Genomic DNA, 15000 nt, shown 5'->3' on the forward strand with positions numbered 1-15000 from the left:
GATGATCACTGAACCTCTGTGAGTAGAAACATCACTGAGTCGTGTTTGTGTTTGAAGTTTTGTCTTCGTCTGTTTTCCTTTGAAGCTTCAGATCTGAACTGCTTTCAGTAATGAGCTCAGTCTGAACATCCATCTTTAAATCTTTAACTCTCTGTCCGCCCTCAGCTGTCCCTGTCGCCGTGGCGATGCCCACTCTGCCTTCATGTCCCTGCTCGTTAAGACCTTGTCTGGTTTGGCCGGCGGTTGTTAGAGTCGCCGTGTCGTCACCGAGAGTTAACGAGGCCCGGCGGTGAAACGCTCGCCTTCATTAAGGCTCAGTGACGCTGCGGAGGGCGAGCGGGGGCACCACCCACCTCCACATTGCCCCCCCGCTGGCCTCATATAAGGCTCCGCCCCCCGCAGAGAGCGAGGAAGACGAGGGTGACCGGAGCTCGACTCCCGCAGACACATTACGATTTAAATGGTGATGCTGCAGCTGCTTTAAATGCCTCAACACAGTTTGATGTCTGTGAGTCAGAGACAGTTTACTGATCTCACCAACTAAACTGCCAGAATGTTTCCCCTTATTATCTGTTCAGTTATATATCTACAGAAATCTGTTTTCACCTGATACCATTACCATCGATCAATACTCATCAATACTCTCCGTTTCAAGTCAACTTCCTGCTTGTGTGAATTTCTTCCACAAACTGTTTCTGTTCAGACACAACTGGACATCCTGCATCACTCAGCCCAGCTCCAGTCTCTGTTGGTTTGATTTAATTTCACATTATAAACATTACAAACAGACATATTGTTTATTGTATACAGATGTTACAAGTCAAGTCAGTTTTATTTATAAATCACCAAATCCCAACAGAGGTTATCTCAGGTCTCTTTTCACATAGAGCAGGTCTAGACCAAACTCTTTAATTTACAGAGACCCAACATTCCTCCATCAGCAGCAGGAAAAACTCCCCTTTAACGGGAAGAAACCTCAAGCAGAACCGGACTCTAGGTGGCGCCATCTGCCTCGACCGGTTGGGTTGAGAGAGAAAGAAGGAGACACAGAGAAGCAGAATAACAATAATAATAATAGAAATATGACTAATAATAATAAAAAGCAATAATAGCAGGAGAAGGTGTTGAGGCAGACACCCACAGGATGCCGTCATCCCCGCAGCCATGACCCACAACTCGGACACTTTTCCTGTGAGGTGAGAAAGCACAAAAACTCTGCAGAAGAAGCAAAGTTAGTGACATGCATTGATGTTACATGAATGCATACAGATGGAGAGGAGGAGGAGGAGAGAGGAGCTCAGTGCATCATGGGAAGTCCCCCAGCAGTCTAGGCCTATAGCAGCATAACTAAGGGCTGATCCAAGGCGAGCCTGGTCGGCCCTAACTATAAGCTTTATCAAAAAGGAAAGTTTTAAGCCTACTCTTAAACATAGAGAGGGTGTCTGCACCCCGGACTGAATCTGGTAGATGGTTCCACAGGAGAGGAGCCTGATAGCTGAAGGCTCTGCCTCCCATTCTACTTTTAAAGACTGTAGGGACCACCAGTAAGCTGCATACTGGGAGCGCAGTTTTCTAGTGGGATAATACGGTACTATGAGCTCTTCAAGATATGATGGTGTCTGACCATTAAGGGCTTTGTAAGTTAGGAGAAGGATTTTAAATTCTATTCTAGATTTTACAGGAAGCCAATGTAGTGAAGCTAAAATGGGAGAAATGTGATCTCTTTTTGATGTTTGCTTTAATTTGCAGGTTTGGGAGTTAAACCATGGAGCTAACCTCTTATGTTTTATTATCTTCCTTTTTAAGGGGGCGATGGAGTCGAGTGTTATTCGTAATGAGCCTGCAGCTCTATCAATAAGATTATCAGTTTGGGAGGAACTAAAGTTAACATAAGAGTCCTCTGTAGTATTGAGACATGGCAGTGAATTCAGTACTGATGGAACTGCTTCCTTAAATTTATCTACAACACTATCAGAGAGACATCTAGTGAGGACATTTTTGTCTAATGGTGTATAATCCAGTAATAGGAATTCAATAGTTATTAAGTAATGATCTGATAAAATAGGATTTTGTGGAAAAACTATTAAATGTTCAATTTCGATGCCATAAGTCAGAACAAGGTCTAGGGTGTGGTTCAGACAGTGAGTGGGATTATTTACACACTGAGAGAAGCCAGTTGAGTCTAATAATGAGATAAATGCAGTGCTGAGACTGTCACTATCAACGTCCACATGAATATTAAATCACCTACTATAATTACTTTATCTGTACTAAGGACTAAGTTTGATAAAAACTCTGAGAATTCAGATCAGAGTTCAGAGTACGGACCAGGAGGACGGTTCACTATAACAAATAGAACTGGCTGTAAAGTTTTCCAGGTTGGCTGAGAGACTAAGAACAAGACTTTCTAATGAGTTATAATGAAGTTCAGGTCTAGAGTTGATAATGAGGCTGTGACTCCTCCTCCTCGGCCAGTGTCTGGAGGAATGTGAGTATTAATATGACTGGGAGGACTGGATTCATTTAGACTGACATGTTCTTCATGACACAGCCAGGTTTCAGTAAGACAATCAATCAATATGATGATCTGAGATTAAATCGTTTACTAATACGGCTTCAGATGACAGAGATCTAATGTTCAAGAGTCCACATTTAATTCTCATATTTTGTTGTACTGTTGCAGTAGTGGTTTTAATTTTCATTAGATTTTTATGAATGACTCTTCTGTTTATTTTAGATTCAATAGATTTAAGTGGTCGGGGGACAGATGCAGTCTCTATGTGGTTTTGGGGACAGATGCAGTCTCTATGTGGTTTTGGGGACAGATGCAGTCTCTATGTGGTTTTGGGGACAGATGCAGTCTCTATGTGGTTTTGGGGACAGACGCAGTCTCTATGTGGTTTTGGGGACAGACACAGTCTCTATGTGGTTTTGGGGGACAGACACAGTCTCTATGTGGTTTTGGGGACAGATGCAGTCTCTATGTGGTTTTGGGGACAGACACAGTCTCTATGTGGTTTTGGGGGACAGACACAGTCTCTATGTGGTTTTGGGGACAGACACAGTCTCTATGTGGTTTTGGGGACAGACACAGTCTCTATGTGGTTTTGGGGGACAGACACAGTCTCTATGTGGTTTTGGGGACAGACACAGTCTCTATGTGGTTTTGGGGACAGACACAGTCTCTATGTGGTTTTGGGGACAGACACAGTCTCTATGTGGTTTTGGGGACAGACACAGTCTCTATGTGGTTTTGGGGACAGACACAGTCTCTATGTGGTTTTGGGGACAGATGCGGTCTCTATGTGGTTTTGGGGACAGACACGGTCTCTATGTGGTTTTGGGGACAGACGCGGTCTCTATGTGGTTTTGGGTGGGTAACTGCTCTAATGGAAGTGCAGAGAAGCGTGTAGGACTGCAGCTCTGCTTCCTGGTCTCAGCTCTGGGTTGTCATGGTTTTGGTCTACTAATAAACTCAGCCATATTTCTGGATATGAGAGCAGCTCCATCCAGAGTGGGATGTATGCCGTCTCTCCTAACCAGACCAGGTCTTCCCCAGAAAGTCTGCCAGTTATCTATGAAGCCCACATCGTTTGCTGGACGCCACCTCGACAGCCAGCGGTTGAATGATGACATGCGGCTGTACATGACATCACTGGTCAGATCAGGCAGCGGCCCAGAGGAAACTACAGAGTCCCACATTGTTTCTGCATATTAACAAACCGACTCAACGTTGATTTTAGTGACCTCTGATTGGTGTAATTGGGAGTCGTTCCATATTTACACTGAGCCTTAGTTTATATTACAAATGTTTTGAATGTTAGAAACATTACGAACATAATAAATGTTAGAAAAGTTAAAAACATTACAAACTTTACAAATGTTAGAAACTTTACAAACGTAACTGATTGTTAATTTGTGTTTCAGTAACCGGCCCGCTGACTGAGTCTCAGATCGCCTATGTTCTGCGGGAAACTCTCCAGGTACTGTCCAATCAGATTCTTTGAGTCTTCAGGTACTGTCCAATCAGATTCTTTGAGTCTCCAGGTACTGTCCAATCAGATTCTTTGAGTCTCCAGGTACTGTCCACTCAGATTCTTTGAGTCTCCAGGTACTGTCCAATCAGATTCTTTGAGTCTTCAGGTACTGTCCAATCAGATTCTTTGAGTCTCCAGGTACTGTCCAATCAGATTCTTTGAGTCTCCAGGTACTGTCCAATCAGATTCTTTGAGTCTTCAGGTACTGTCCAATCAGATTCTTTGAGTCTCCAGGTACTGTCCAATCAGATTCTTTGAGTCTCCAGGTTCTGTCCAATCAGATTCTTTGAGTCTTCAGGTACTGTCCAATCAGATTCTTTGAGTCTCCAGGTTCTGTCCAGTCAGATTCTTTGAGTCTCTAGATTCTGTCCAATCAGATTCTTTGAGTCTCTAGATTCTGTCCATTCAGATTCTTTGAGTCTCCAGGTACTGTCCAATCAGATTCTTTGAGTCTTCAGGTACTGTCCAATCAGATTCTTTGAGTCTCCAGGTACTGTCCAATCAGATTCTTTGAGTCTTCAGGTACTGTCCAATCAGATTCTTTGAGTCTCCAGGTACTGTCCAATCAGATTCTTTGAGTCTCCAGGTTCTGTCCAATCAGGTTGTAGATGAATCTGTGCTGTGTGTTCTGCAGGGACTCTTCTATCTGCATAGCAAAGGCAAGATGCACCGAGACGTCAAGGTGAGCTGTGATGATGATTGGCCTGTAAAGTCACCTGACCAGTGACAGAATGAGCGCTTACCTGAGGGGGCGGAGCTTCGGCTTGCGACTAACTCTTTGTGTTGTGTCTGCAGGGAGCGAACATCCTGCTGACTGATAACGGATACGTCAAACTGGGTGAGTCTGCTGTCAGCTTTGTGATGTCACATCAGGCGGGTGCTCAGGCTCCGCCCACAGGTAGAGGGGCGGAGCTTTTCAGTGACATCACCTGCTGTGGCACATGGTGTACAGTGTTAGATAATGATAACCTATCACTTTCTTTATTGATTAATCTGAGGGTTCATTCTTCAATTAAATCAATTAATTGTTTAGTGAAATGTTAAAAAGTTAAAATTACAATTATTCAATTATCAGAACAGTTGACGATTATTTTATTAATCAATTGATTTGCACTTATTTGATATTCTAGTATTAAACTCCTCACAAATTGAAAAAGTGTTTAGTTGGTTGTTATTTTTGGATTCATATGCAGTTAATTAGATTCTTAACAATTCTTAAAAACTCTATAATGAGAGGACAGGACAGGACATACAAGCTGATTAATAATAACTAATTCTAAGACACAAAAATAAATAAAGATAAACAAATAAATGAAGGCAAAGACACAAAAACAAAACAAAAAGACAAAACAAGAAATTGATGTAAAATATGATCATCAGAAATTGCAACGATTGTAGCAAATGTATAATAATAATAATAATATACTGAACATGTCAAATGCAGTTTTATACTGGAAGTATGTGTTAAATAAGGATAAAGTTCCTTCCTGTTTAGTACTTCAGAATAAAGTGCACAGAAACTACTTTTAGGAAATTATTGAAAACATGTCCTGAAATGAGTGAAACAGTAAAAAGTCATTACAGCACAAATATTTTCATTCTTTATGACAATTATTGTGTTATAAAAATCTCTTTTTGTTATCTAACTTCTCAGATTATAAAGGCAAAAAATAATTAACCTGTAAAAGCAAAACGCAACCAAAATACATCCAAGTATTGAGTTTCTCAGCAGCGATGTTAGTTTTAATGACGATGCATCATAATGTCTCTACTCGTTATATTTCCACCATACAGTTTGTTTTCAATCACTAATGTGTAAAATCTGTTCGTTCAGTTCTGAACAGAAGATGTTGCAGGTCGGTTTGTTATATTTCGGTTCTTAATTTGCAAAAAATCTTAATAATTTGATTCTTAACAGACGGAAAATACTTAGTTTTGTGATTCAAACTATTAGATTCATATAAGTTCTGTAATGTCCTGATAATAAACTGCACAGAAGCTACTTTTAGGAGATAATTGAATTGAGAAAGTAACAGATCAGTAAATAAAGGTGATGGATGCATTTTTAGAAACAGCGTTATAAACGGAGACATCGTCACATCGTCACACGCAATTTAGAAGAAACTGAATTATTACTTCAAACCATTTTTCTTTTAGTTTGTACTAAATTGCATCACTTAAAATGTTAAATATCAGCAAATTACTCCAGGAAATAAAACGGTACTGGTATTTATTATAGGCGTTACTATAGCAACAGCAGAGAGCAGACAGGAAGTGAAGCGGAGAGCGAGATGAACCGTCTCAGTCAGAAGCCGACGGGTTACCCGTTAACATACAGTTAATGTATGCACTGATGTGACCTTTGACCCCAGGCTGAAGTGTGTGTGTGTGTGTGTGTGTGTGTGCGCGCGTGTTGACACAGCGGACTTCGGCGTGTCGGCTCAGATCACCATGACCATCGCTAAGAGGAAATCCTTCATTGGGACGCCATACTGGTATGACCTTATTCCTGCTGGTCATCTCCATGACGAAAGCTGATGTCAGCGGTCTGCCGATGATGATGATGATGATGATGCAGCTTATTTCTGCCTCTTGTTTTTAATGTAGCCTTTATGTATTCAGGGAGGCGCCTCTCTATGTCGGGCTCTGTGATTGGCTCCCTCTGAACTCAGGTGTGTGTTGCAGGATGGCTCCTGAGGTGGCGGCGGTGGAGAGGAAGGGCGGGTACAACCAGCTGTGTGACATCTGGGCCGTCGGCATCACCGCCATCGAACTGGCGGAGCTGCAGCCGCCCATGTTCGACCTGCACCCCATGAGGTGTGTGTGTTACTGTGTGTGTTACTGTGTGTGTGTTACTGTGTGTGTTACTGTGTGTGTGTGTTACTGTGTGTGTTACTGTGTGTGTGTGTTACTGTGTGTGTTACTGTGTGTGTGTTACTGTGTGTGTGTTACTGTGTGTGTGTGTTACTGTGTGTGTGTTACTGTGTGTGTGTGTTACTATGTGTGTTACTGTGTGTGTTACTGTGTGTGTGTGTTACTATGTGTGTTACTGTGTGTGTTACTGTGTGTGTGTGTTACTATGTGTGTTACTGTGTGTGTTACTGTGTGTGTGTGTTACTATGTGTGTTACTATGTGTGTTACTGTGTGTGTGTGTTACTATGTGTGTGTTACTGTGTGTGTGTTACTGTGTGTGTTACTGTGTGTGTGTGTTACTATGTGTGTTACTGTGTGTGTTACTGTGTGTGTGTGTTACTGTGTGTGTGTTACTGTGTGTGTGTGTTACTATGTGTGTTACTGTGTGTGTGTGTTACTATGTGTGTTACTGTGTGTGTGTGTTACTATGTGTGTGTTACTGTGTGTGTTACTGTGTGTGTGTGTTACTGTGTGTGTTACTGTGTGTTACTGTGTGTGTTACTGTGTGTGTGTGTTACTGTGTGTGTTACTGTGTGTGTTACTGTGTGTGTGTTACTGTGTGTGTTACTGTGTGTGTGTGTTACTGTGTGTGTTACTGTGTGTGTTACTGTGTGTGTGTGTTACTATGTGTGTTACTGTGTGTGTTACTGTGTGTGTTACTGTTTGTGTTACTGTGTGTGTTACTGTGTGTGTTACTGTGTGTGTGTGTTACTGTGTGTGTTACTGTGTGTGTTACTGTGTGTGTTACTATGTGTGTGTTACTGTGTGTGTTACTGTGTGTGTGTTACTGTGTGTGTGTTACTGTGTGTGTTACTGTGTGTGTGTTACTGTGTGTTACTGTGTGTGTTACTGTGTGTGTGTTACTGTGTGTGTGTTACTGTGTGTGTTACTGTGTGTGTGTTACTGTGTGTGTGTTACTGTGTGTGTTACTGTGTGTGTTACTGTGTGTGTGTTACTGTGTGTGTTACTGTGTGTGTGTTACTGTGTGTGTTACTGTTTGTGTTACTGTGTGTTACTGTGTGTGTGTTACTGTGTGTGTTACTGTGTGTGTTACTGTGTGTGTTACTATGTGTGTTACTGTGTGTGTTACTGTGTGTGTTACTGTGTGTGTTACTGTGTGTGTTACTATGTGTGTTACTGTGTGTGTTACTGTGTGTGTTACTGTGTGTGTTTTACTTACTCCTCCCTGAGCCTCCCTGAGCCTCCCTGCTCCTCCCTGCTCCTCCCTGAGCCTTTTCTCAGACATACACAAAGAAATAAAATGATATAATAATATTAGTATAATAGAATCATAGAATAATAATAAAAGTATAATTGTATAGTAGAATAATAATAATAGTATAATAGTATAGTAGAATAATAATAATAGTATAATTGTATAGTAGAATAATAATAATAGTATAATAGTATAGTAGAATAATAATAATAGTGAGAATAATGAGACTCATCAGAGGGAAGGATGTGTGTTCCATGACCTTTAACATGTGATACACATGTAAATAGCAGCAGCAACAGCATGGCTTCATTATGTATGTGCACTGTGTAATAATCTGCTGCTGAGCATACAGCAGAAAGGACTGCTGGGTAACAGCTGACTGCAGACACTAACGAGGGTTTGGGTGGAGCCGAATCATCAGAGAATTTTAACCAGCTTCGACTCCTCGTTAGCATGACGACTGATTATGTATTTCTCTCTCAGAGCTCTACTGCTGATGACCAAAAGTAATTTTCAGCCTCCCAAACTGAAAGACAAGGTGAAGTGGTGGGTATCTATCTATCTATCTATCTATCTATCTATCTATCTATCTATCTATCTATCTATCTATCTATCTATCTATCTATCTATCCATCTATCTATCTTAGCATGGAAACAGTGATGTAATATTTATGCATCCAATCAAGCAGCTGCTGAATTATTAACAGCCAACCAGGTGCTGTTAATGCTACTAAAGCGATAGAATATTCTCTTTGAATGTTAGCTGGAGCTAAAGATAGCAGAGCAGTGACGTGAGCAGCAACCTGATCGGGATTTCTGATGGACTGGACTTTTATATCCCAGCAGAGTCAGCTTCAAAACTGCTGCCGTAAAACACTAAATCACTGCATATCACTGCCACACTTAACAACTGTACATCACTGCAACACTAAACCACTGCACATCACTACAACAGTAAACACTGCATTAATAAACCACTGTACATCACTAAACAGTAAACTATCGCAACAAGAAACCACTACAACACTAAACCACTACAGCAGTTAACCATTGCAACAATAAACCACTGCAATAATAAACCACTGCAACAATAAACCACTGTGCATCACTGCAACAGTTAACCACTGCATCAATAAATCACTGTACATCACTAAACAGTAAACTACCGCAACAAGAAACCACTAAAACACTAAACCACTACAGCAGTTAACCACTGCAACAATAAACCACTGCACATCACTGCAACAGTTAACCACTGCATCAATAAATCACTGTACATCACTAAACAGTAAACTACTGTAACAAGAAACCACTAAAACACTAAACCACTACAGCAGTTAACCACTGCAACAATAAACCACTGCAACTATAAACCACTGTACATCACTGCAACAGTAAACCGCTACAACAATAAACAATTGCAACAGTTAACCACTGCATCAATAAACCATTGCACATCACTACAACAGTAAACCATTGCAACACTAAACCACTGCACATCACTGCAACAGTAAACCCCTACAATAGTAAACCACTGCAACAATAAACCACTACAACAGTTAACCACTGCAACACTAAACCACTGCACATCACTGCAACACTAAACCACTGCAACAATAAACCACTACAACAGTTAACCAATACAATCATAAACCACTACAACACTAAACCCATTGCAACAGTTAACCACTGCAACAGAAAACCACTGTACATCACTGCAACAGTAAACTACTGCACATCAGTGCAACAGTAAACTACTGTACACACTGCAACAGCAAACCACTGTACATCACTGCAACACTAAACCACTGTACATCACTGTAACAGTAAACCACTACAACAGTAAACCACTACAACAATAAACCACTGTACATCACTGCAACAGTTAACCACTGCATCAATAAATCACTGTACATCACTAAACAGTAAACTACCATAACAAGAAACCACTAAAACACTAAACCACTACAGCAGTTAACCACTGCAACAATAAACCACTGCAATAATAAACCACTGCAACTATAAACCACTGTACATCACTGCAACAGTTAACCACTGTACATCACTGTAACAGTAAACCACTACAACAGTTAACCACTACAACAGTTAACCAATACAATCATAAACCACTACAACACTAAACCCATTGCAACAGTTAACCACTGCAACAGAAAACCACTGTACATCACTGCAACAGTAAACTACTGCACATCAGTGCAACAGTAAACTACTGTACACACTGCAACAGCAAACCACTGTACATCACTGCAACACTAAACCACTGTACATCACTGTAACAGTAAACCACTACAACAGTTAACCACTACAACAGTAAACCATTACAACAATAAACCACTGTATGTATGTATTTGTAATGTAATTGGGCCCTAAACCATTCAGTGCTTTATAAACCAACAGCAATATTTTAAAATCAATGCTTTGACAGACAGGAAGCCAGTGTAAAGATCTGAGAACTGGACTGATATGATCCACTTTCTTGGTCTTAGTGAGGATTCGAGCAGCAGCGTCTGAATCTGCTGCAGCTGTCGGATGGATATTTTAGGGAGACCTGTGAAGACAGCGTTACAGTAGTCAAGTCTACAAGATAAAAGCAGGACAAGTTTTTCCAAATCCTGCTGAGACATAAGTCCTTTACTTCTTGATATATTCTTCAGGTGATAGTAGTCTGACTCTGTAACTGTCTTAATGTGACTGTTGAAATTCAGGTCTGAGTCCATGACGACACCAAGATTTCTGGCTTGGTTTGTAGTTTTTAACATTATCGATTGAAGCTGAGTGCTGACTTTTAATCGTTCTTTCTTGGCTCCAAAAACAATTACTTCAGTTTTGTCTTTGTTTAATTGAATAAAATTCTGACACATCCAATAATTGACTTGTTCAGTGCTCTTACTCAGTGCTTGTATTGGACCAGAGTCCCCTGGTGATATGGTTATGTAAATTTGTGTGTCGTCTGCATAACTGAGTTAACATATTTTATTGTTTTCCATAATCTGAGCCAGTGGGAGCATGTAGATGTTGAACAGAAGAGGCCCCAGAATGGAGCCTTGGGGAACTCCACGTCATTTTTGTCCGCTCAGATGTGTAATTACCTACAGACACAAAATAGTTCCTGTCCTTTAAGTAGGATTCAAACCATTTCAGTACTGTGCCAGAAAGTCCCACCCAGTTTTCCAGTCTGTCTAGTAATGTGTTGTGGTCGACCGTGTTGAATGTGGCACTGAGATCCAGTAATACTGATACTGAAATTCTGCCACTGTCAATGTTTAAGTGGATGTCATTGAAGACCTTAACAAGAGCAGTCTCAGTGCTGTGGTTGAAATCCTGACTGGAAGACATCAGAACGGTTGTTTAGGGTCACAAAGTTCTTCAGCTGTTGAAAAACTTTTGAAAAAGCTATTCCAATGATGTTATTTAAAAACAGGAGGTGATATGGGCCTATAGTTGCTCAATAGTGAAGTTCCAGATTGTTCTTTTTTAAGAGTGGCTTGATGACGGCAGTTTTCAGGGCCAGTGGGAAGACACCTGAGAGAAGAGATGTGTTGACAATATGTAGAAGATCTGAGGCCATGCAGTTTGATACAATTTTGAAAAAGCCTCTAAGCAGAATATCAAGGCAACAGGAGGATTTCAGATGTTGTATAATGTCCTCCAGGTTTTTGTGGTTGATTGGATGGAATTGTGTCATACCACTCAAATTGACTGTAATTGGACACAGGGACAACACATATCCTGCACCTGATATAGAGGCACTGACCGCAAAAAGGCAAAATATGAATCACAGCTGTTTTAATGTAAAACGAGGAGTTTGTTTCTTTTAGAGATCTTTTGTGTTCAGTCTGTGTTTGTGTCTCTGCAGGACCGGAAACTTCCATCAGTTTATTAAAATAGCTCTGACCAAGAACCCAAAGAAGAGACCTGCTGCTGACAAACTTCTGCAGGTAATGAAACTGAGCCCTGATGATGATGAAGATGATGATGATGATGATGATGATGACAGACACCAGCTGTGTTTTATGGTGCTTTTATCGGCACATTAGAATTTAATCACTTCATTATGTGAAGATAAATGATGTTCATGATGCTCGTTTATGTTTGAAGACGGCTGCTTAGAGATGAAGACGTGATTGTGTTGAAAGTACATGTCACTGCTAACAGTGTCAGTGTGTGATCTGTCCGTCTGTCTCTAGACTGAAAGGAAAGACTCTATGATCGGTAAAGATGCTTGTTATCACGTTTAAGTCCTGGTCAACTGTTAAATGTCTGATATTTACTCATTTACAGACTCTGTTTAGGTTAAACTAACAGTCAGACTTCAGATACATGTCTGTCTTCATCTGTTGCGCAGCACTGTCTGCTTCTTTACCCCCTTCAGTAGTACTAACATGGTGAATTCTGGGTCAATTAAGACTTTAAACTACTCTGTTCACTGCAGCAGAAAATGTTTTCTTTCTGGAAGAGTTTGACCATTTTAAAGACATGAAACTGTGAAATCCAGCAGAAAACATCAGATCTGAGAGCAAAGCTACAGCATCTCTGTGAAACCACCTGATTATTAAAGCCTGATCTCAGGATAACCAGAGGAAATAAATATGAGCAAAAAAATCAGCAACAACAAAAAAACACGTATTGTTATACACATGTGTTTTTTTGCATTAACTGAAGGACTCTGTGGTTTGAGTTCAGATAAATAAAGCATCAGTGGATGATCTGAGACATGAAGTTTGGAGATTGGTTGTTTTCACAGGACTGTGTTTTGTTACAGCACCCGCTCGTCTCTCAGCCTCTCAGCCGGACTCTGGCCATTGAGCTGCTGGATAAGGCCAGTAACCCGGACCAGGACCACCAGAGCCACCTGGACGATGACGAGACCGACGTGGAGGTGAGGGGGTGGTTTGGGTGCAGAGAGAAATGAAGCCAAGAACTTGTGAAGTACAAACTGTTGTTTTAGCCGCATTAGCTTCACAGCTCTGTGGATGCTAATATCTGTCTGTCCAACCCTTTGTCAGGTTCCGTCACATCCGTTCATGTTCCATCATGTTCTGTAATCATCTGTCATGTTCTCTGATGTTCTGTCACGTGCCATCATATTCCATCACATTCTGTCGTGTGTAGTGCGTCATGTGACTTAAGTAACTTGAATGTAATAATGAGTCCATTAATCGGTAATCAGTCAACAAAAAGTTCATCAAAGATCATTTTCTTTGATGAATCGTGTCATTTATCAAAGAAGTAAAAACATGAAAGGGTTCCTGCAGCAGGATGATCGATGTGTTTCTCTGTTTCATTGAAATGTATATTTCATGTAAATCGGATGATGTTTGTTACATGAGGCTGACTTCCTGTTGTCAGTTAGTGGCGCTATGACTATGACTAAATATTGACATGTAGATGTGTTCAGGTCTGGACTCTTATCAAACATGAGAAATTTGGGGCAGATTGGACAAAGTCTAGTGGAGTTACAACTTCCTGTTTAATCCCCCAAATATATTTTGGGCAAAATTGTCCAGCACGCCACGCCAAGGGCGTTCCATGAAAACTAAAAAGCTTTGCAATTTAGCATCACAAAGGTCTTTACATGTCACCTACCAAATTTGAAGTCACTCGGGTTAAATCTCTAGGATGAGTTTGTTAAAGTACAACACCTGTCAATGGCGTCAATGGCTGACTTCCTGTTGGATTTAGAGTATGGAAGAGGGTACATCTGCCTCATACATTTACGTCAAATTCAAAGGTGGGGGCTTTGACTTTGAAATTTTCTAGGGGGTGCCCTTGAGCTACCCACACCCAAGACCCATATCCAATATCTTATATTTCTCCGATATCCTGCGTTTGGGAGCGCTATGGAGCCCGCCAGCCACGCCTGAGCCCAATCATCACAGAACTTTGCAATTTTCACCAGTTCTAACATGTTTTCCAATTCTGAGTGAGTCTTCAAACTTCCCAAGCCCCCCAAAAATGCAATGGCGTACTAGAATGACAACAGTGATAATAATCATCATCATCATAATCATAATCTCTGCAAAAACAATAGGTTCCTCGCACAGAGCCAGGGACCGTTGGGGCCCATTGGGGCTCTTTTGTGCTTGGGCCCTAATAATAATAATAATCTTTACAAAAACAATAGGCCTCTGTCTTCCCTTGGTTCCTGTCTACTTATCTACTATTAGCTGTCCATTAAAGGCAAACAATGGCCAAAAAACACATCTACTCAGTTTGGAGTTTGTTTCTTAAAAAGAAATATGTTTACACCATCAAATGTTTCTTCTTGCACTAATTTAAAAGTAGCATGAAAAGTGTTTCCTGTCAACATCATAACAACAAACAGCTTTTACCTGCTGAATGCTGTTACTCAGTTACAGAGACATGGCGTTTCTGTGTCTGTATGATGACTGAGACTGTGGACTATCCCTTAAATGAAAAATACTCCATCTGATGAAACTGTGAGGAAACATGTTTTACATTCAGCTGCAGTTTGAATATCAGTGTGAAGAAGAAGAGATGACGAGATGTCAGTCTGCAGGATGCTCAACACATCAGAGATTGAACCAACTTCAGAAGTGTGATGATGTTAATAACTTTATTTGTATAGCACCTTTTATACAACAATAATGCAGTTCAGAGTGTGAATGTCAATGATGATGATGATGATGATGATGATGATGTCTGTCTGTCTGTAGGCTGCTGCCTCTGTCCCTCAGAGGATCCCATCTGGAAACACCAGAGAAGGAAAAACTCTGTCTGAGATCAACTGTGAGTCCGTATGATGATGAAGACGATGATGGTGATGATGATGAAGATGATGATGATGGTGA

The 15000-nt window shown here is 40.8% G+C and overlaps 1 protein-coding gene across 2 annotated transcripts in view; it reads left to right on the forward strand.

The window, feature by feature from the left end:
- LOC137180463 (mitogen-activated protein kinase kinase kinase kinase 3-like) overlaps positions 1–15000 on the forward strand; it is a 66704-nt gene that overhangs the window by 24986 nt on the left and 26718 nt on the right. For both annotated transcript variants that reach the window (XM_067585852.1, XM_067585853.1), the window contains 9 exons: positions 3928–3983; positions 4672–4719; positions 4833–4875; positions 6460–6532; positions 6723–6854; positions 8651–8713; positions 12045–12126; positions 12951–13067; positions 14866–14938. In XM_067585852.1, the coding sequence (XP_067441953.1) occupies positions 3928–3983; positions 4672–4719; positions 4833–4875; positions 6460–6532; positions 6723–6854; positions 8651–8713; positions 12045–12126; positions 12951–13067; positions 14866–14938 (687 nt within the window). The remainder of the gene's footprint in view (positions 1–3927; positions 3984–4671; positions 4720–4832; positions 4876–6459; positions 6533–6722; positions 6855–8650; positions 8714–12044; positions 12127–12950; positions 13068–14865; positions 14939–15000) is intronic.

This window comes from Thunnus thynnus, chromosome 3, assembly GCF_963924715.1.
Source record: "Thunnus thynnus chromosome 3, fThuThy2.1, whole genome shotgun sequence".
NCBI lineage: Eukaryota > Metazoa > Chordata > Actinopteri > Scombriformes > Scombridae > Thunnus > Thunnus thynnus.